This window comes from Hyperolius riggenbachi, chromosome 8 (assembly GCF_040937935.1).
Source record: "Hyperolius riggenbachi isolate aHypRig1 chromosome 8, aHypRig1.pri, whole genome shotgun sequence".
Lineage (NCBI taxonomy): Eukaryota > Metazoa > Chordata > Amphibia > Anura > Hyperoliidae > Hyperolius > Hyperolius riggenbachi.
This window is the reverse complement of record NC_090653.1, coordinates 194,409,357-194,430,302: the sequence shown is the minus strand read 5'-3', so window position 1 is coordinate 194,430,302 and position 20,946 is coordinate 194,409,357. Positions and strand designations below refer to the sequence as shown.

General features: G+C 44.5%; 1 protein-coding gene across 4 annotated transcripts in view; it reads right to left on the bottom strand.

Moving 5' to 3' along the window:
* Nucleotides 1-20,946, bottom strand: part of LOC137527529 (gamma-aminobutyric acid receptor subunit beta-4) — a 608,888-nt gene that overhangs the window by 68,245 nt on the left and 519,697 nt on the right. For all 4 annotated transcript variants that reach the window (XM_068248067.1, XM_068248065.1, XM_068248069.1 and 1 more), the window contains exons 7-8: nt 19,645-19,797; nt 19,251-19,507 (exon numbers count right to left, since the gene is read on the bottom strand). In XM_068248067.1, the coding sequence (XP_068104168.1) occupies nt 19,251-19,507; nt 19,645-19,797 (410 nt within the window). The remainder of the gene's footprint in view (nt 1-19,250; nt 19,508-19,644; nt 19,798-20,946) is intronic.

Genomic DNA, 20,946 nt, shown 5'->3' with positions numbered 1-20,946 from the left:
TCTTATATTCAGCAGGGGCATGTGTGCCCCTGCTAAAACGCCGCTATCCCGCGGCTGAACGGGGGTCCCTTACCCCCCAAATCCCCTTGTCTACTCGCGGGGATCTCTTCCTGTTTGAGGCAGGGCTAATGCATGCAGCCCTGCCTCACACGCGTCTATCAGCGCGTATCTCCGCCTCTCCCAGTCATCCTTCACTGAGAGGGGTGGGGGAGAGGCTGCGATGCGCCGCTGATAGTCGGTGCTGAGAGGCAGGGCTGCAGCTGTTAGCCCTGCCTCAACAGCAGCAAAATCTACGACCAAGTTGGTCATAGATTTTGCAAGGGGGGATTTGGGGAGTAAGGGACCCCCGTTCAGCCAAGGGATAGCGGCGTTTTAGCAGGGGCAAATATGCTCCTGCTGAATATAAGCTCTGAAGCGAGATTTATTCTCGCTTCAGAGTCTCTTTAAGAGCAGCCAGGAGAGCTGGTCCAGTGTGACTCTCCGCTTTAAGGCAAGACATGTCTAAAATGGCGTGACACCGTCGTACCTGGCATGTAGCGTAGGCTCTGGGGAGATGGGGCTGTGTAGCTGGAGAGGAGGAGATGGCAGCACCACTAGAGTTGAACTGCCACTCAGCCAAGGAGGAGGATGATAGCGAAGAGGATGTAGCAGGAGGAGAAGGAGAGGAGGTGGCAGGAGGCCTGCCTGCAAGCCGTGGAGGTGTCACAAGTTGGTCCGCTGCGCAGCCACGTACTCCCTGCTTGCCATCGGTCACCAGGTTGACCCAATGGGCTGTGTACGTAATGTAGCGGCCCTGCCCGTGCTTGGCAGACCAGGCATCCATGGTCAGGTGGACCCTTGACCCAACGCTCTTCGCAAGAGATGACACCACTTGCCTCTCAACTGCATGGTACAGTTTGGGTATGGCCTTTTGTGAAAAATAATTGCGGCCTGGTATCTTCCACTGCGGTGTCCCAATGGCCACATATTTACGGAAAGCCTCTGACTCCACCAGCTTGTATGGAAATAGCTGGCGAGCTAATAGTTCCGCCACGCCAGCTGTCAGACACTGGGCAAGAGGGTGACTGGCAGAAATTTGCTTCTTCCTTCAAAGACTTCCTTCACGGACACCTGGCTACTGCTGTGGGCAGAGGAGCAGCAACCGCTCAAGGGCAGAGGCGGTGTGGAGGAGGGTGGCTGTGAAGGTGCAAGGGAGAAAGCGGCTGAAGATGCTGCACCTGAAGGAGGAAGAGGAGAAGGAGGGTGGCTTGTATTTTGGGTGCTGCTTTTCCTCAGGTGTTCTTCCCATTGCTGTTTGTGCCTTTTCTCCAGGTGGCTTCGTAAAGCACTTGTCCCTACGTGAGTGTTGGCCTTTCCACGGCTCAATTTTTGGAGGCAGAGAGAACAGATGGCTTTGCTCCGATCTGAGGTACACACGTTAAAAAATGTCCAAACCGCTAAGCCCCCCTGGGGTGATGGCACTATGGTGGCATCAGCAGCTGACCTTGAAGGGCATGTTGGCTGGATGTCCATAGCTGGCGATACATGGCACCGGACACTGCCCCCAGCTGTTTCTGAGGACGAGCTCCCTCTGCTTCTTTCATGGACTTGTCTCCTTCTACTCCTCTCTGGCTCCCACTCTGAACTGTCCCCCTGGTCATCTCCTCTATTGGGAACATACGTGGCATCCGTATAATCGTCATCATAATCCTCCTGCCCAGCTTCGCTTTCCTCGGGCCAGGTCCGCACGAAATCACAGAAACACCACCTCTCACAGACCTGCCGGTGCCAGGTGGCCTTCCTCTGGGTCTGCCTCTACCTCTTCCTTTACCTGTTTTGTCCATTTTGTCCATCTCGGGGGGATGCTAGGTATATGCAGTGAGGTGGGTTCACTGAACACAAAGGTAGTTAGATGCAGTGAGTTGAATTCACCGAACACAAAGGTAGTTAGATGCAGTGAGGTGGGTTCACTCAACACAAAGGTAGTTAGATGCAGTGAGGTGGGTTCACTCAACACAACAGCTAGCTATATGCAGTGAGGTGGGTTCACTGAACACTAAAGGTAGTTAGATGCAGTGAGGTGGGTTCACTGAACACTAAAGGTAGTTAGATGCAGTGAGGTGGGTTCACTCCACACAATAGGTAGTTATATGCAGTGAGGTGGGTTCACTGAACACTAAAGGTAGTTAGATGCAGTGAGGTGGGTTCACTGAACACTAAAGGTAGTTAGATGCAGTGAGGTGGGTTCACTAAACACTAAAGGTAGTTAGATGCAGTGAGGTGGGTTCACTGAACACTAAAGGTAGTTAGATGCAGTGAGGTGGGTTCACTTTACACTAAAGGTAGTTAGATGCAGTGAGGTGGGGTCACTGAACACTAAAGGTAGTTAGATGCAGTGAGGTGGGTTCACTCAACACAAAGGTAGTTAGATGCAGTGAGTTGGGTTCACTTAACACAACAGCTAGGTAGATGCAGTGAGGTGGGTTCACTGAACACTAAAGGTAGTTAGATGCAGTGAGGTGGGTTCACTGAAAACTAAAGGTAGTTAGATGCAGTGAGTTGAGTTCACCGAACACAAAGGTAGTTAGATGCAGTGAGATGGGTTCACTCAACACAACAGCTAGCTATATGCAGTGAGGTGGGTTCACTGAACACTAAAGGTAGTTAGATGCAGTGAGGTGGGTTCACTGAACACTAAAGGTAGTTAGATGCAGTGAGGTGGGTTCACTCAACACAAAGGTAGTTAGATGCAGTGAGTTGGGTTCACTTAACACAACAGCTAGGTAGATGCAGTGAGGTGGGTTCACTGAACACTAAAGGTAGTTAGATGCAGTGAGGTGGGTTCACTGAACACTAAAGGTAGTTAGATGCAGTGAGGTGGGTTCACTCCACACAATAGGTAGTTATATGCAGTGAGGTGGGTTCACTGAACACTAAAGGTAGTTAGATGCAGTGAGGTGGGTTCATTTAACACAACAGCTAGCTATATGCAGTGAGGTGGGTTCACTGAACACTAAAGGTAGTTAGATGCAGTGAGGTGGGTTCACTGAACACTAAAGGTAGTTAGATGCAGTGAGGTGGGTTCACTCCACACAATAGGTAGTTATATGCAGTGAGGTGGGTTCACTGAACACTAAAGGTAGTTAGATGCAGTGAGGTGGGTTCACTGAACACTAAAGGTAGTTAGATGCAGTGAGGTGGGTTCACTAAACACTAAAGGTAGTTAGATGCAGTGAGGTGGGTTCACTGAACACTAAAGGTAGTTAGATGCAGTGAGGTGGGTTCACTGAACACTAAAGGTAGTTAGATGCAGTGAGGTGGGTTCACTCCACACAGTAGGTAGTTATATGCAGTGAGGTGGGTTCACTCAACACAAAGGCTTGATTCACAAAGCCGTGCTAACTGTTTAGCACGGGTGTGCTAAACAGTTAGCATGTGAAGTGCTACACAGCTAGGTAGATGCAACACAACAGCAAGGTAGATGCAGTGAGGTGGGTTCACTGAACACTAAAGGTAGTTAGATGCAGTGCGGTGGGTTCACTGAACACTAAAGGTAGTTAGATGCAGTGAGGTGGGTTCACTGAACACTAAGGGTAGTTAGATGCAGTGAGGTGGGTTCACTCAACACAAAGGTAGTTAGATGCAGTGAGGTGGGTTCACTTAACACATCAGCTAGGTAGATGCAGTGAGGTGGGTTCACTGAACACTAAAGGTAGTTAGATGCAGTGAGGTGGGTTCACTGAACACTAAAGGTAGTTAGATGCAGTGAGGTGGGTTCACTCCACACAAAGGTAGTTAGATGCAGTGAGGTGGGTTCACTGAACACTAAAGGTAGTTAGATGCAGTGAGGTGGGTTCACTGAACACTAAAGGTAGTTAGATGCAGTGAGGTGGGTTCACTGAACACTAAAGGTAGTTAGATGCAGTGAGGTGGGTTCACTGAACACTAAAGGTAGTTAGATGCAGTGAGGTGGGTTCACTGAACACTAAAGGTAGTTAGATGCAGTGAGGTGGGTTCACTGAACACTAAAGGTAGTTAGATGCAGTGAGGTGGGTTCACTGAACACTAAAGGTAGTTAGATGCAGCGAGGTGGGTTCACTCAACACAACAGCTAGGTAGATGCAGTGAGGTGGGTTCACTCAACACAAAAGTAGGTATATGCAGTGATGAGGTGGGTTAACTAAACACAACATGTAGTAGTAGGTTTATGCAGTACTGGGTAGTACAATGTGCAGCTCCCTGTCACACACACAAGTAGTCACTGAATGTGCTGCTGGGCTGCTGGCAGTGGCACACACACAGTATGAATTAACAATGCTGTCTATGCAACACAAGTGTCAGTTTGACACACGGAAAAAATATGATGATCACAAGAACAGGATTAGCTCTGAAAAGAGCTGTTGAATGAGGGGTGCTATTAAAGCAATAAGATTCAGCCAGGAGCAAGCTAACACAAGCCAAGAGCCTGACTAATCTGTCCCTAGGAGAAAAGTATGCAGCAGCTCGCCCTAGTCTGTCTATTTGCAGGCACACGAGTGAGTGTAATGGCCGCCGGAGCCTGCCAGGGCTGAGTGTAGCCGGATTGGCTACAATGTGCCTGCTGACTGTGATGTAGAGGGTCAAAGTTGACCCTCATAGAGCATTATGGGGTGAATCGAACTTCCGGGAAAGTTCGCCTTCGCCGGCGAAGGCGAACCACCCGAAATTCGCCTGGAACCGTTCGCCGTTCTCTATCCTAAACACATGAGATCTATCTGATGATAGATCTGCTAATCTAACGAGTGTATGGCCACCTTGGTTTGGTAGAATGGCCTCAGTAAAAATGAATCTCCTACCCCGCTTTCTATATACCAATGTCTGCCTATCGATTTCCAGCCTCCTTCTTACATACTCTACAAACTCAGATTAATAAATTTATCTGGGGACACAAGCCGCCATGTATTAAACAAACTACTTTATCTATCCCCAAAGAATTCGGTGGGATGGGCCTTCCAGACCTATTCAAGTAATTGAGTGGTCTAACACTGCTTCTCCCAAGAAATGGATGTCAATTGAACAGGAGATGTCTCAGCGTCCTGTCCCGACTTTAGTTTGGTCAGGTGCCTCCAGTCAAAAAATAACTGCCTGGGGTAACCCTCTTTTATCCACTACGCTGAAGAGTATGAGGAGATATCTTCCAGCTTTGGGCGTATCATCATTTCCTAGCAAGCTTACTCCACTTCTCTCTAATCCAAATTTTCTTTCTGCCATGGATATCCCCTTTTTGCATAACTGGCCTGATTGTGGTTGCCCCAGAGTAGAAGATTTTTTATCCCAGGGAGTGATTAAATACCATTCTGAGATGCTTGCTCTTAGAGGTGACATACGCCTTTCTAACTGGCAATATTTCCAAAAACGCTCTTACCTGAACTCCCTTAAAAAGTTTGACTGGAGGAAGCCTCTATCGCCATTTGAAAACTTGGTGGTGAGTTCGCTTCCACACAGACACCTCATTTCACAAATTTACCAGATACTACTGATAAATTAAAATGTCAAGCTGCCTGGGAGGGGGATCTGGGTCGGGAGATAGATGAGGACCAGTGGCAGAACATTTTTGTGCTAAATCATAAAGTGTCATTAAACGTTTCTACACAGGAGGTGGGATATAAGATCCAGGTGGTACAGAACTCCCAGGGTTCTCCACAGTGGCGTAGCAATAGGCGGTGCAGAGGTAGCGACCGCATCGGGACCATTGGCAAGAGAGGCCCCGAAGGGTCCACCCTCTATCACAGTATTAGCTCTCTATTGGTCCTGTGCTGGTAATAATCACTTCTATAGATGCTTTAAATAGTAGTAATCCTTAACACACTGTTCCCCATTCCCTTCTTGCACCTCTGACTCTGTGTTTGTGCTTGGCAGGTTTTGGTACGCCGTATCAATTGCAATGTATAGAGTGCTTGGGGGAGGGGGGGGGGGGGCATGTATAACTTGCACCGGGGCCCTTAGCTACTTAGCTACACCACTGGTTCCCCATAAGATGTTCCCAACAGTCTCGGATAATTGCTGGAGATGTGGAGCTCCAGATAGTGGGATCTTTCATATCTTCTGGTCTTGCCCCTCTCTCAAAACGTATGGGAATCCATACACCGACTAACTGAAAAGGTTACTTGTTCCACCATAAGCTTCCAACCTAGTACCCTTCTTTTGCATGACTCAGAGACTTCAGTGAAAGTTTACAAAAAATCGCTCATTGTTCATCTTCTCAATGTTGCCAGAGCTTTGATCCCCTGAACTGGAAATCACCTCATTCTCCTTCCATTAAGGCCTGGCTCCAAATAATAGATACAATTGAGATGATGGGGAGAATGATTCTCATGTCACAAGACCGCTCAGAGCACTACACAATTACCTGGTCGGTTTGGTCTGAATTTCAGTGTATGATGAATACAAACAAATTATGTCACCCTGACTCCCCTCTCGCTTTCCATTTCTCTATTCCTCCTCTTTTCCGGCACATGGGACAGCCAAGGATTACCATGGTAAAGGGAGACCCTACTGATTCTGATATCTAGAATGTATGCAAGCAAAGGTGTCTTTTCCATCTTTTGCTTTTTCGTTCTGTTTTTCTTACCACAGTTTTATGCCTTGGCAATTGTTGATTTACACTTTTATACCTACTGCGAATTGTTTTTGATACAGTATGTCCAATGTTAACTATGTTGCTCTGCTACTGTTCTATATGATAATGATTATTTGTTACACATTTATTGTCATTGCCTATGTGAAAAAAAAATAAATAAGTGAAAACTTATCGCCACACATCGATCAGTATTTTAAGTGTTAATTTAATAAAGAAGCTTGCCTTATTTAGGTGCAGTGATAAGTTTTCATAGTGAGAATGTTGTCTTATCACTCTATTCCTTTAATTATCGTCTCTGTAGTTATTTTCACATGCAGTACACAGGGAGGGGAGGAGCTCATCCCCTCTTGCTGCCAGGACGATTACAGCTAGCCTGGGTAGGACAACCAGGAAAGGAGAGAGAGAGAGACTGTGACTGTGTATGCAGGGCTGTTTCTAGGCTAAATTGCACCCTGGGCAAGGGTGTAAAAATAGTGCACCACCATGGAGCCAGATATAGGTGCCCGCAGTATAGGTTAGCCAGGTCTTGTTTCCCCCAGTATAGTTAGCCAGCTATAGGTCCCCCCCCCCCCCCCAGTATAGGTAGCCAGGCAAAGTTGCCCCCAGTATAGGTTAGTTAGGTAGGTGCCTCTAGTATAGGATAGCCTGAATAATTTTCACCAGTATACACTCACCTAAAGGATTATCAGGAACACCTGTTCAATTTCTCATTAATGCAATTATCTAATCAACCAATCACATGGCAGTTGCTTCAGAGCATTTAGGGGTGTGGTCCTGGTCAGAATGGGAAAGAAAGGTGATTTAAGCAATTTTGAGCGTGGCATGGTTGTTGGTTCCAGACGGGCCGGTCTGAGTATTTCACAATCTGCTCAGTTACTGAGATTTTCACGCACAACCATTTCTAGGATTTACAAAGAATGGTGTGAAAAGGAAAAAACATCCAGTATGTGGCAGTCCTGTGTACAAAAATGCCTCATTGATGCTAAAGGTCAGAGGAGAATGGGCCGACTGATTCAAGCTGATAGAAGAGCAACGTTGACTGAAATAACCACTCGTTACAACCGAGGTATGCAGCAAAGCATTTGTGAAGCCACAACACACACACCCTTGAGGTGGATGGGCTACAACAGCAGAAGACCCCACCGGGTACCATTCATCTCCACTACAAATAGAAAAGAGAGGCTACAATTTTCACAAGCTCAACGAAAATGGACAGTTGAAGACTGGAAAAATGTTGCCCGGAGGAAACCCACGCAGACACAGGGAGAGCATACAAACTCAGATGTTGGCATAGCAACGAGAGTGCTAACTATTGCGCCACCATGCTGCCTAGTAGCAACAGAACATGTTGCTAGCCTTCACGTTCTGCACAGTGCTGGCCCTGCAATGTCCTCTGAGGGATTGGGGGGGGGGGGAACAGAAATTTTGCTATGGGGCCCCATAATTTCTAGCTACACCACTGGTTGCTATGTCAACATATGAGTTTGTATGCTCTCCCTGTGTCTGCATGGGTTTCCTCCGGGCACTCCGGTTGCCTCCCACATCCCAAAAACATACAGATGGATTAATTGACTTCCCCCTAAATTGGACCTAGACTATGATACATACACTACATGATACATACATAGAATGGGACTATGGTAGGGACTAGATTGCGAGCCCCTCTGAGGAACAGTTAGTGACAACAAGACAATATACTCTGTACAGCGCTGCAGCAAATGTTGGCGCTATATAAATAATAATAATACTACTAATAATAATAATAATGTGTGGATGGAAAGGCAGATGGATCAGCACACAAGTGCCATTACATGGGCGAGGGCAAGGTAAGTGGGAAGAATAGTGCACTGAGGCTAAGCTGAGTTGTTCCACAAAGCTGATAGCTTGTCCTTTAACTTTGGGGGCTGCTGTATACATGCTGGATTCTGGGCACAGACAGGGCCGGCGCTACCATAGAGGCAAAGGAGGCAGCTGCCCCAGGGCCCCAGAGCTTGTAGGGGCCCCCAGTGGCTACAAGAGGAAATTTGTTTTTAAATCGGCCTTATAGTTTTTGAGAAAATCGATTTTAAAGTTTCAAAGGAAAAAAAATACACATTTAAAAACCTGCCGACTTTAATGGTTGATAGCAAATCCACCTTAAATGCTAGAAACCCTACATTTGCAGGATATGTTAAGGAGATCATTAGGAATAAGAGGAAAAAACAATTTTTCAAAAAGACCTTATAGTTTTTGAGAAAATCGATTTTAAAGTTTCGAAGGAAAAAAGTATACTTTTAAATGCGGTAAATGTTACTTTTAGTAGCAAACCTAACGGTAGTGTAATTTTACATGCATCAAACAAAAGCGCAAAAAATTTCCTGACAGGGTTTCCAGGGGGTCTATACGCAGCCGCAGCGCTTTGGCCAGGAATCGCTATACAGCCGCAATATGGCTGTATGAAGATCCCTTGCATTTTTTCCTATTTTCCCAATTTTTTTTTTATGTCTAGAGTGTGGGAATTTTTTTTTTTTTTAAATTATGTGGGGTCCCCCCTCCTGAAAATTTTTAACCCCTTGTCCCCCATGCAGGCTGGGATAGCCAAAATGTGGAGCTCCGACCGATTGGGACTTCACACCCTGACTATACCAGCTGCAAAAAAGGTCCCCTAATGCCGATTTTTGTTCCGGGGTATATGTTGGGGGGGCCCCCCAGGTTTATTTTGCCCTGGGGCCCCATTGTTGCTTAAACCGGCCCTGGGCACAGACAGTCATTACTGCCCAAGTTTTATCTAGCATGCAGCTTATACAGCTATATGGCATAGAGAGAGTTAACAGTAATCATTACATTGCCTAGTGTAGATCAAACACAAAAGAGCTTATTTGTTTACCTTTCTGAGGACAGTGCACACAGTCCCCCATAAACATGTCCAGGGTCGGACTGGGACACTGGGGGCCCACCAAAGAAATTTCAACCTGGGGCCCACACATTCCATGATTGCGGCGAAAAAAAGGGCGTGACCATGCACCGGAAGGTGGGCGTGGTCATGATGTATTATGGACAAGGCCAAATGTACATGATCTTAGCAGCATTGTAATTCAGAGACACTGCTGTGCAGCAAAACTTTGCATAGAGTCCCCTCCTTCAATGTAAAGTAATGTCCTACTTTGCAGAGGTTGCGACCGCAGAGGTTGCAACCGCATCGGGGCCCTTGGGCCAAAGGGGCCCCGAAGGGCCCTCCCTCAACTACAGTATTACCTCTCTATTGGTCCTGTGCTCATTATAATCACTTCTATAGATACTTTGAACAGTGGTAATCATTAACAAGCTATTCCCCATCCCCTTCTTGCACCTCTGACACTGCAGTTGCCATTGGCAGGTTTTGGTGCGTCGTATCATTTGTTATGTGTAGAGTGCTTTGGGGGCCCCATTGTAAAATTTGCATCGAGGCCTACAGCTACTTAGCTACGCCACTGCTCTCAGCATGAGTGATTACAGCTCTGAGAGGAGAATTTTTGTGCTGCAGGCAGCAATTGGAGCTCTGTCAGACAAGGAGGGGGGGCCCCCAGATACCTGGAGGGGGGGCCCACCGAGGGAAAAAACTGTACTACTGTGGCCCAGTCCGACCGTGAACATGTCACTTTTTCCAGATACAGATAACTGCTGTCTCAGAGAAGGACAGCTGGTGAGGAGAGAGTCTGGAGGAGGGGCTGTCAGACACCAGAAGAGATGAGGAAGATACTTTCCTTGTTGCAGCTCACATTATCACAGCGTTCTATGCCTGCACTGCACTATATGGTAGAGGCACAGAAGCTGCATACATCAACCGCTACTATGTGAAAAGAATAAGTGGCTTGAGGGGGCCTATGCACGGATGTTGTGCTTTTATGTTTTATAATTGTATTAAAAAAAAGAAAGTGATCTGCTGCTGGGAGGGGCCCCATAGTGGCAGAGGGCCCCATAGCAATTAATATCCCTGCTGTAGTGATTCCTACATCACTGGTAAGAATGAAGATGTGTTTTTCTTAGATGGCCAGAAATCACTGGGGCATGCTCTGTTAGAGGAAAAGATTTGATAGGAAAGCTCTGTCTGTTAGTGAATGGGGATATTTGATAGGACAAGAGCTAGAGAATGTTCTGGCATGTTATATATATATATATTTCTCTACTAAAAATGTGTTCGATTGACTTTATTCCCATCCTTTAAATTTATAGATTACTAATTTTAAAATGTTAAAGCAGAATATAACCCTGCATTTCAACTTTGCTCTAAAACATTATTTAAAGTATATTATATGCAACCAGCATTTTTTTTTTACTAGACCAGCATTGAAAGGGTCACACAGAGCTTTAAAGTTCCTGGAAAGAACTGCAGATGCATCCGAAGCTTACATAGATACATTTTGTTTACATAAATGTATCGAAGTGTGGAATATGACTCACTCTCTCTGACTGAGAAGGAGCTGGAGGACAGCCAAAGAGTGTGTAACATTTCTCACTTGTTACTTCTATTTAGTTAAATGTATCTTTCTGAACAACTGCATATCTCTCCACGGAACTTTAAACCTATGTGTTTAACCCTTCCAATGCTGGGCTAGTAAAAAAAAAATGCTGGTTGCATATAATATGCTGTAAATAATGTTTTAGAGCAAAGTTGAAATGCAGGGTTATATTCCGCTTTAATATGACGGGAAATGAACCAGGATAGAAAGGACCAGTGTGGTTTGAATTATAAAACAACATATTTTCCTTATGAAATCTTTATGGTATGCGTGACTAGGGATGTGACGGGGCGTGATCATGGGTGTGGCTTAAGTTTCCCTCTTTTTCATTTTAAGAAGTTGGGAGATATGGATTTATTAACACAAGTGCATGTGAAATGGAGGGAAATCTATTGAAAATGTGAAACTATTGATAAGTGTGCTGCTTTTTATTTTCTTTTGGTTGTGATAAATCTGCTCCAATTAACTTTGATTCTGATTGGTAAGTTCTGAGTAGGTGTGCATATACAGTAAATTTGTTCTCCCTGCTTAAAAGCCTTGTTACGCAATCTTGATTTTCTTAATAAATTACCGTTTATGTTGTTGTTTAGCTACTGTAATGAAGAAAAGAAAATTTAGGGTGTATATACACATCCAATTTGAATTGGCCAATTATCTCCCAATTTTTACATCTCCCATGTAGTATGAGAGATTACCTACTAAATTTGCTCATGGTCGATACAGCCACAAGATGCAAAGCCTAGTCCACCTAATCGCACACACTTGTAACCCTGTCATTACAAGACAAGTTAATTTTGGCACATAACAATATTTCTTCTCAAGTCTACACATTTTTGCACAGGTAGGTCTGCCAAGCACCTTCATTGAGCAGTAGCTCATCATTAACAAATAAAGGCTCTAACAGAAGTAAATGCACTTTGGGTGCATACACACACCCAATTTTGATTGACCGATTTTGATTATCCCTCATACTACATGGAGGATCAAGATTGTGTGTGTCTATACACCCTTAAATCTAAAAATTATTTATACGAGCCTGGATGCAGTGTCTATTCTTTGCAACTCATAGCTGCAGTGGTGGAAATGTCACCCTGGCCACCACAATGCATGCTGGGAGATGTAGTACATTAAAGTGCCTACATCCCCTGTGGTTACATTAATGTACTACAGTGTGCATTGCAGTGGCCGGGGAAGGGGGGGGGGACACTTCCATTAGATGGAGCAGCCTACAGCATACAGGGACAATGTGGGTGCTCTGCTCTGCTCTGCTATTTGTTGTTTAAGGACTGTTACTTTTCGGTTTTTATTTCATTTAAATAGGAGTAAAACAAATCTTTAAAACACTTTTTTGGCTCTGGTTTGCATATAAAAAAAGGTTTTATTTACTTTACAGCTCCCCAATGTTACTTAAAATGTATACTTTATAAGAAAATGGAAAAAACGGGTTGCTGGTCGGGTACACTGCAAAGTATTATTCAAAAATACAAGATGTTCCGCACTATGGAAAATGTCAGGAGGACGTGTTCGGAAGCCAAAATTAACACCTGTGCTGGCCAGGAGGATAGTGAGAGAGGTGAAAAAGAACCACCAAGGCCATCCTGGTGAATCTGGGCTCTGCTAGTGGCAAACTGGCAATGTCTCAAGGCAGACAATCCAACGGACACTGCACACTGCTGGGTTCCACGGACGCAGACCAAGGAGGATGCCACTTCTCCAGATAAGGCACACAAAAGCTCACTTGGTCTTTGCAAATGTTCATCTGGACAAAGAAAAATACTTCTGGTCTTCTGTGTTATGGTCAGATGAAACAAAAATTGAATAGTTTGATCACAATGATGTTTCCTTCATTTGGCATAAAAAAGGAAAGGGAATGAATAATTTTGGACTGGACACTTTTTGCTCAACTGTAAATAAAAGCTAAGAATTTTTTCCCCACAATAATGCCTCCTGTACACGTCTTATTATCTTTTGGGAGACACCTATGTCATTTCCCATAAACAAAATTACTTGCTAGTTAAATAAAAGTAACTTTAAGTCAAAAGTTGCCAGGGTTAGGAATAATTATGGGCTGCACTGTATTGTCCCTGTTTAGCTCTCTGAAATGCCACTCGGCTGGCGGTTATGCTGGACTGCCTGGCTGGTGGCTATGCTATGCTGTGCTGGCCTGGCTGGTGGTGATGCTGTGCTGGCATTGCTGGCAGTGATGCTGTGCCGGTCTGGCTGACGGTGATGCTGTGCCAGCTTGGCTGGCGGTGATGTTGAGCCGGCCTGGCTTAGCTAGGTTACTTGCTGGGGGCTTTGCTGGGCTGGGCAATTTGCTGGGGGCATTTGCTTTACTAGGCTTTGCATGGCTGTATGCATTGCTGGGCTGGGACCAGGAGGCTTTGCTATGCTGGGGGTTTGCTTTGCTTGAGGCTGTGCTTTGCTGTGCTGGGGCCCTGGGGCTTTGCTTGGCTGTAGATAGGTAGGTGCCCCAGAATAGGTTAGATAGGCAGGTAGGTGCCTCCAGTATAGGTTGGATAGGTATGCTCAGGGCAGTTTCTAGGCTAAATTGCACCCAGGGCGAGGGTGTGACTCGCAAATTTTTACTCTTTAGGGACAGTCACACAGCCACAGGTCACAAGTAGATCTGCCTACTTACTAGTGACCACCCGCTCATCCAGGAGGAATCAGGGACCAGGAAAACACACAGTTGAAGAGAGCCATGAAAGCCGACTCCTCCATGGGCGCCGCGCACTGACAGCCTGCAGTACCGCTACAGGACATCAAGTGTTATCACGCGGTGGTGCTGATGACTTGTTGTCTGATGTAGGCAGCCCAGGAAGGGAGTCAAGAAGGTGATCGACCTGGTAATCTTTCTTCTTCTATTTGAGTGCACCGCGTGTCACCAGCTCGCTATCGGTTATGTCCTCCTGCCTACGCCCCCCTTCTTCTACTTGCCGGTCTGCGCCCAAGGCGGTCGCCCTGCCCACACTGCCCAAGAAACAGCCCTGGGTATGCTCCCCAGTAAAGGTTAGATAAGTAGGTGCCTCCATTGCATGTCCTGGACTTTCACTGTTCCACCATTAGGTAGCTCTATGCTATCTGGAAACAGCTCTGCCACTGCAAAGGTTGCTTGTGTGGATTTTGCATTTCAATCATGCAGCAGGTGTGTCCTCCTTATATAATAGCCATGCAAGGAGCAAACTGTGCCAGAACTTTGTGCTCAAAGGCTTGGGTATCTGGACAATCCTGGTTCTCTAGTGATCCTTGCATTTATGTATCTGTAAGGCCAGATACACATTATAAGCACCTTTTTAAGGGCTTGCAATTGATTGGCGCTTGCTGAGCGCTTGTTAAAAAATCACTCCCATTCACTTTCATTAAAATAGCGGTAAAATTGCCACGATCGTGTATGTGAAAAACGTATGCGATCGCTGAGATTTTTACGCGATTTTTACTGCATTTTAATGAAAGTGAATGGGAGCAATTTTTTTAACAAGCGCTCAGCAAGCACTCATCAAACGCAAGCACTCACAAAAGCACCGCGCGTGTCCCCGATGTCCGCGCAGTCCCTTCTCTGCACTGGGCTCTGGCTGGCTTCACTTACTTCCTGTCAGGGGAAGTTTAAACAGTAGAGCACCCTCTACTGTTTTAACTTCCCCCAACAGGAAGTAAAGTAAAGCTGGAGCCCAGAGCAGAGAAGAGACAGCGGAGACCGGGGTACTCGTGCCGGACGGATCAGGTAATGTATGCCGGGGCGGTAGCTCCACAGATCGTGAATCGATTTCATAGTGAAATCGATTCAAAATCTGTTTGCAGTGTAGGCAGCCAATAGATCCCTCTTTGATCAGATTAGATCACAGAAGGATCTATCTGCTGGTCGATCTAGTGGCAATCGACCAGTGTATGGCTGTCTTTAGTCTAACCATACATGTCAAACTCTGGCCCGCAGGCCAAATCTACCCCTCAGAGCCATTAAATTTGTCCCTCAATGGTTTCCCCACTTTCCCCACTGCAAGTTTGGCCCACTTTAGACCACCAGGGAAGCTATATTGAAGGTGAAGCCCTAGAACACCAGGGAAGCCATATGGGGGAGGTAGTGGGAAAGCACTAAACACTAGGGAACTGTATAAGGGAGGGTAGGGGCCTCTAAACTTGAGGGAACTGTATAGGGGCTGGATGGGGGCCATTAGACACTAGGGAACTTTATAAGGGAGGAAGGTGGTCAGTAGACATTGAGGTTGACCCACGACTAGGTCCCAGTGTACAATTTCGGTCCACTTTGTATTTGAGTTTGACAACCCTGTTATAAACCCTGGTCTAAATGTACTGCATGTAGTCATGAAATTGTTGACACCCCAGAAATGTTTCCAGAAAATCAAGTATTTCTCACAGAAAAGTTTTGCAGTGATATATATTTTGCTATACACATGCTTATTCCCTTTGTATGTATCAGAACAAAAAGCAAAAAAAGGAGGAAATAAAGCGAATTGGACCTAATGTCACACAAAACTCCAAAAATGAACTGGGCAAAAGTATTGGCACCCTAAACTTAATATTTGGTTGCATACCCTTGAGAAAAAATCATTCACCTGGAATTTTGAACCACTCTTCCTTTTGCAAACTGCTCCGGGGTCTCTCTTATTGGAAGGGTGCTTTTTCCCAACAACAATTTTAACCACTTGAGGACCACAGTCTTTCTACCCCTTAAGGACCAGAGCCTTTTTTTCCATTCAGACCACTGCAGCTTTCACGGTTTATTGCTCGGTCATAAAACCTACTATCTAAATGAATTTTACCTCCTTTTCTTGTCACTAATACAGCTTTCTTTTGGTGCTATTTGATTGCTGCTGTGATTTTTAGTTTTTATTATATTCAGTAAAAAAGACATGAATTTTGTCAAAAAAATGTTTTTTTTTACTTTCTGTGCTGACCTTTTTCAAATAAAGTAAAATTTCTATATACATTTGTGTCCAAATTTATTCTGCTACATGTCTTTGATAAACAAAAATCCAATAAGTGTATATTTATTGGTTTGGGTAAAAGTTATAGCGTTTACAAACTATGGTGCCAAAAGTGAATTTTCCCATTTTGAAGCATCTCTGACTTTTCTGACCACCTGTCAGGTTTCATGAGGTGCTAAAATTACAGGATAGTATAAATACCCCCCAAATGATCATCACTATGAAAGATTTGGTTCACAGTGGATGTCTGTCTGGAAGAAACAGGAACATACATAATGTACAGTGCAGGGAAAGTCCTGTAATGCTAATCATTTCACCCCCAGTCTGCTTCCCTAGTAAAATGATTCAAATGATTCGGTTCAAAGATCCGTATTAGTGATTAGCGAACATCCAGATGTTCGGGTTCGGGGTGGTTCGGCCGAACATGCCCCCGATGCTCGGCATGTTCGGGCCGAACCCCGAACCCAACCCGAACATGTCCCTTTGGGGCCCCAATAGGGTCCCAGCATAAAGGGAGAGTATGCCCCGAGCGCGGGGGGGGGGGGGGTGTCGGAAATGCCCCCCACCCCTCACCGCTAAGCTCTCCCTTTTGCCGGTACCCTATAATGTTAAATTTAAGCCCCCCAAAAGTACCTGAGGAGGAGGGCAAGAAGCGGGCAGCCGGAGATGCTAGGTGCTAGTACCATCTGGTACTTCCGCCCTCTCTTGACGCACTTCCTGTTTACATTTGAAGTCGCGTCAAGAGAGCGCAGAAGTACCGCGATGACACGAACGAGGGTAGGCGTCATCTACATGATGACACGTACCCTCGTACGCATCATCGCGATACTATACGTTTGTATTGCGGTAGAACGGGGGTTAACAACTCGCCGGCGCTTCCGTACGGCCGGCGGGTTGATGTCACAGGTGGGCGGAGCCTATTGCCGGAGGATGCGCGCGCAATGAGCGCGCGATCCCCGGCAGGACAGAGCAGAACGACTCGGCAAGTGGTTAAGATCGCTCCAGAGGTGTTCAATGGGATTTAGATATGGACTCATTGCTGACCACTTTAGAACTCTCCAGCGCTTTGTTGCCATCCATTTCTGGGTGCTTTTTGATGAATGTTTGGGGTCATTGTCCTGCTGGAAGACCCAATATCTCAGACACAAACCCAGCTTTCAGAATCAGAATCAATTTTATTTCGCCAAGTAAGTTTGCACCTACAAGGAATTTGTCTTGGCAGTTGCTTAACAAACACAAACAAAAACAATAAAAGAACAGACAGTGTGTATATTACACGTCAAGGACATTATAAGTATAGTGGCAGTAAGCAATGTGAGAATTGTTAATTTACAGTTCTGTGCTGATTACTATCAAGTCCTAGCAGCTCTAACGTGGTTCAGCATTAAGTATGGCTACCGCTTGAGGAAAAAAGCTGTTCCTGTGTCTGGAGGTTTTGGTAGCGATTGACCGGAATCTTACTCCTGAAAGCATGCGTTGGAAGATGGAGTGAGCTGGGTGAGAGGGGTCAGAGGCAATTTTGGGTGCTCTTTTTCTGCACCTGCTAGCGTAAAGATCCTGCAGGGAAGGTAAGCTACAGCCAATTATCCTTTCCACTGTTCGGATGATGCGCTGCAGCCTCCCCTTTTCTAATGCTGAGCAGGAGCCGAACCATACAGTCATAGATGATGTTATGGTGGATTCAATAATTGCAGTGTAGAACTGCACCATTAAATTTTGAGGTAGGCCAAACTTTTTCAGCAGCCGTAGATGGTACATCCTCTGTTGCGCTTTCTTGACAATGGTGGCCGTATTGTTATCCCACTGGATACAGTGCAGCTCAAAATGCTTTGGTAATCCTCAGATTTCATGATGCCTTGCACAATTTCAAGGCACCCAGTGGGCAGCAAAACAACCCTAAAACATAATTGAAGCTCCACCATATTTCACTGTAGGTACTGTTCTTTTCTTTGTAGGCCTCATTCTGTTTTTCTGTTTCTGGTAAAACGTAGAATTATGTGCTTGGTCTCATCTGCCCACAAGATGTTTTTGCAGAAGGATTGTGGCTTACTCAAGTACATTTTGGCAAAATGTAGTCTTGCTTTTTTATGTCTCTGTGTCAACAGTGGGGTCCACCTGGGGCTCCTGCCATAGCTTTTCATTTCACTTAAATGTCGACAGATAGTTTGCACTGACACTGATGCTTCCTGAGCCTGCAGGACAGCTTGAATTTCTTTGGAACTTGTTTTGGGGCTGCTTATCCACCATCCAGACTATCCTGCGTTGCAGGCTTTCATCCATTTTTCTCTTCCATTTACACCCAGGAAGATTAACTACAGTGCCATGGGTTGCAAACTTCTTTATAATGTTGCGCACTGCAGACAAAAGGCTAATCTAGATCTCTAGAGATGGACTTGTAATCTTGAGATTGTTGATATTTTTCCAGAATTTTGGTTCTCAAGTCATCAGACAGTTCTCTTCTCTTCTTTTTGTTGTCCATGCTTAGTGTGGCAGACACCTTTCAGGTGCGATTTTTAAATTGCCCACACCTGTTACTTGCCCCAAGTGAGTTTAAAGGAGCATCACATGCTTGAAACAATCTTATTTATCCACAAATTTGGGGTGGCAATAATTTTGTCCAGCCCATTTTTGGAGTTTTGTGTGACATTATGTCCAATTTGCTTTTTTTCCCCCTTCTTTTTTGTTTTGTCCCAATACACAAAAAGGGAATAAATATATGCATAGCAAAACAGGTGTTACTGCAATACTTTTCTGTGAGAAATACTTGATTTTCTGGGAAAAAAATTCTGGGGTGCCAACAATTTCAGCCATGACTGTAATGCATCTACTTAGAACTGTCAGAACATTACTTTCTGCAGATACATATAAGTAAAAAAACACTTTGCAGATTATCATTCTTAAATATTTTATGCATAAATCACATACATAGGAAATATTTTAAGAATAATTTACTCACATGGATCAGCAGATTAATGTTGATCTATTTTATGCTCTTGATCTGCATATTTTGTCAGCTGAGTGACAGAAAGTATTATAGCCAGAGAACCAACAAGCCACACAACATATATTTTCTGGAGATAAACATTGACCCTGTTTAGTGTAACTTTTTACACTTATTAACTAAGCTATGTTCTCCTTATTAACATGCGTGCACTAGATTATTTTCCATTATTACAGTTTCAAAGACACATTTTTTGAATAACCTAGAAAGGAACATTATAACATTACCTGTTCTCTAACTCTCCTTTCCTCATAGCGATGTCGTTCATTATTTGACTTGCTAGTTCTCTCACTCAGTTTTTTTTGTTGCTGTGGGCCCCGTCCAAAGAACACATAGTTGACAAATGCATATTCCAACAGAGCCAGGAACACAAACACAAAACATCCCATAAGATAAACATCAATAGCTTTTACATATGGTATTTTAGGCAGTGTCTCTCTCAAGTGGGTGTTAATAGTTGTCATAGTGAGCACCGTTGTCACTCCTGAAATACAGAAGCATAAACACAAACATTACTTCATGCTGGTAGTTCCCATTTCCTAGTACTTCTATTTAGTTGAAACTTATTACATTATGCAGTTTTTCTACTATTTTCTGCAAGCATTTCCTCGTGGTACCTACCTAATGCTACCCTTGCAGCAGATGCATCATAATTGATCCAGAAGGAAACCCAGGACAGTATAGTAATTAAAACGGATGGCATGTAGGTCTGAAGAATGAAATATCCAATGTTTCTCTTGATACGAAAGCTCAATGACAAACGAGGATAAGAACCTGGGAAACAAAATGCATAAACAGATTTTATTAAAGGAATTAACAGAATATTTTTTACAGCTCCTCACACCTTACAATTTTCCAGTACAGCAAGTAATAACTGATATATATATATATATATATATATATATATATATATATATATATATATATATAAATATATATATATATATATATATATATATATATATATATATATATATATATATATATATATAGCCTAATTTAATTAGGGTCAACATACTTTGAGTACTTTTTCACATTGTAGTCTAGACAAGACAAGGGTTATCGGTAATTGGAGTGTGAACAGTTTCGCATATCCATAATATATAACCTCCATATTGACTTCAGCACCTTTCAGCTGTGCAAAAAGGACCACTATTGCAAAAATGTTAATTTGTTCCAGAGTACAATCCACTAAAAATATTTTTTCCTTATGTTGCTTTCACTTGCAGTAGGTTGTAAAAAACTGATAGATCTAACAGGTTTGGGCAGAGACATAGCACAAAATTTAGAAGCACTTTGACTTTCAAATCAACAATCTTGTGTTTTTGTTTTCTTTTGCTGTTGTGTATATCTGCTAGCTGTAACATCTGTAGGAATGGCGGCTGGGGACACGCAGGGTGTACCCGCAGCCGCCTTTGCTTCCTCTTCTCAGACCTCATCCGTTCCGTCGGCGTCTAGCACGCCGGGAACGGTATTGTCATCTGCTCATAGGGTCGCTGTCTCGGAGACAGGACCTTTATGCTGGGAGAAGGCGCGTCAGCTGCCCTGCCGGTCGGCTGACGTCAGAGATGACTCTCGACGCTCAGATTGGCTGTTCCGAGATTGGCGTGGCTGAGACTCTTCCTCTGCTTCATAAAGCCTTCGTTCACCATTCGCAAACTGTCTGCTGTGGTGAATACTTTGTGTTAGCTCAGACCTTAGACTAGTTCCCAGGTGTTGAAACCAAGGACTTCACACCAGACTAGGAATTGTGATATTGTTATTGATTACTTGTGTATGATTCTGGCTATACTCTGACCTCGCATTTGCTTACTGATTCTGTACTTCCGCCTAGCTGATCCTTGTTGCTGAACTTCTGCCTGACTACCTACTATCCTCTTGCCTATCGCTCTGTACTGATATTACCTCTCTGTTGCCGAACCT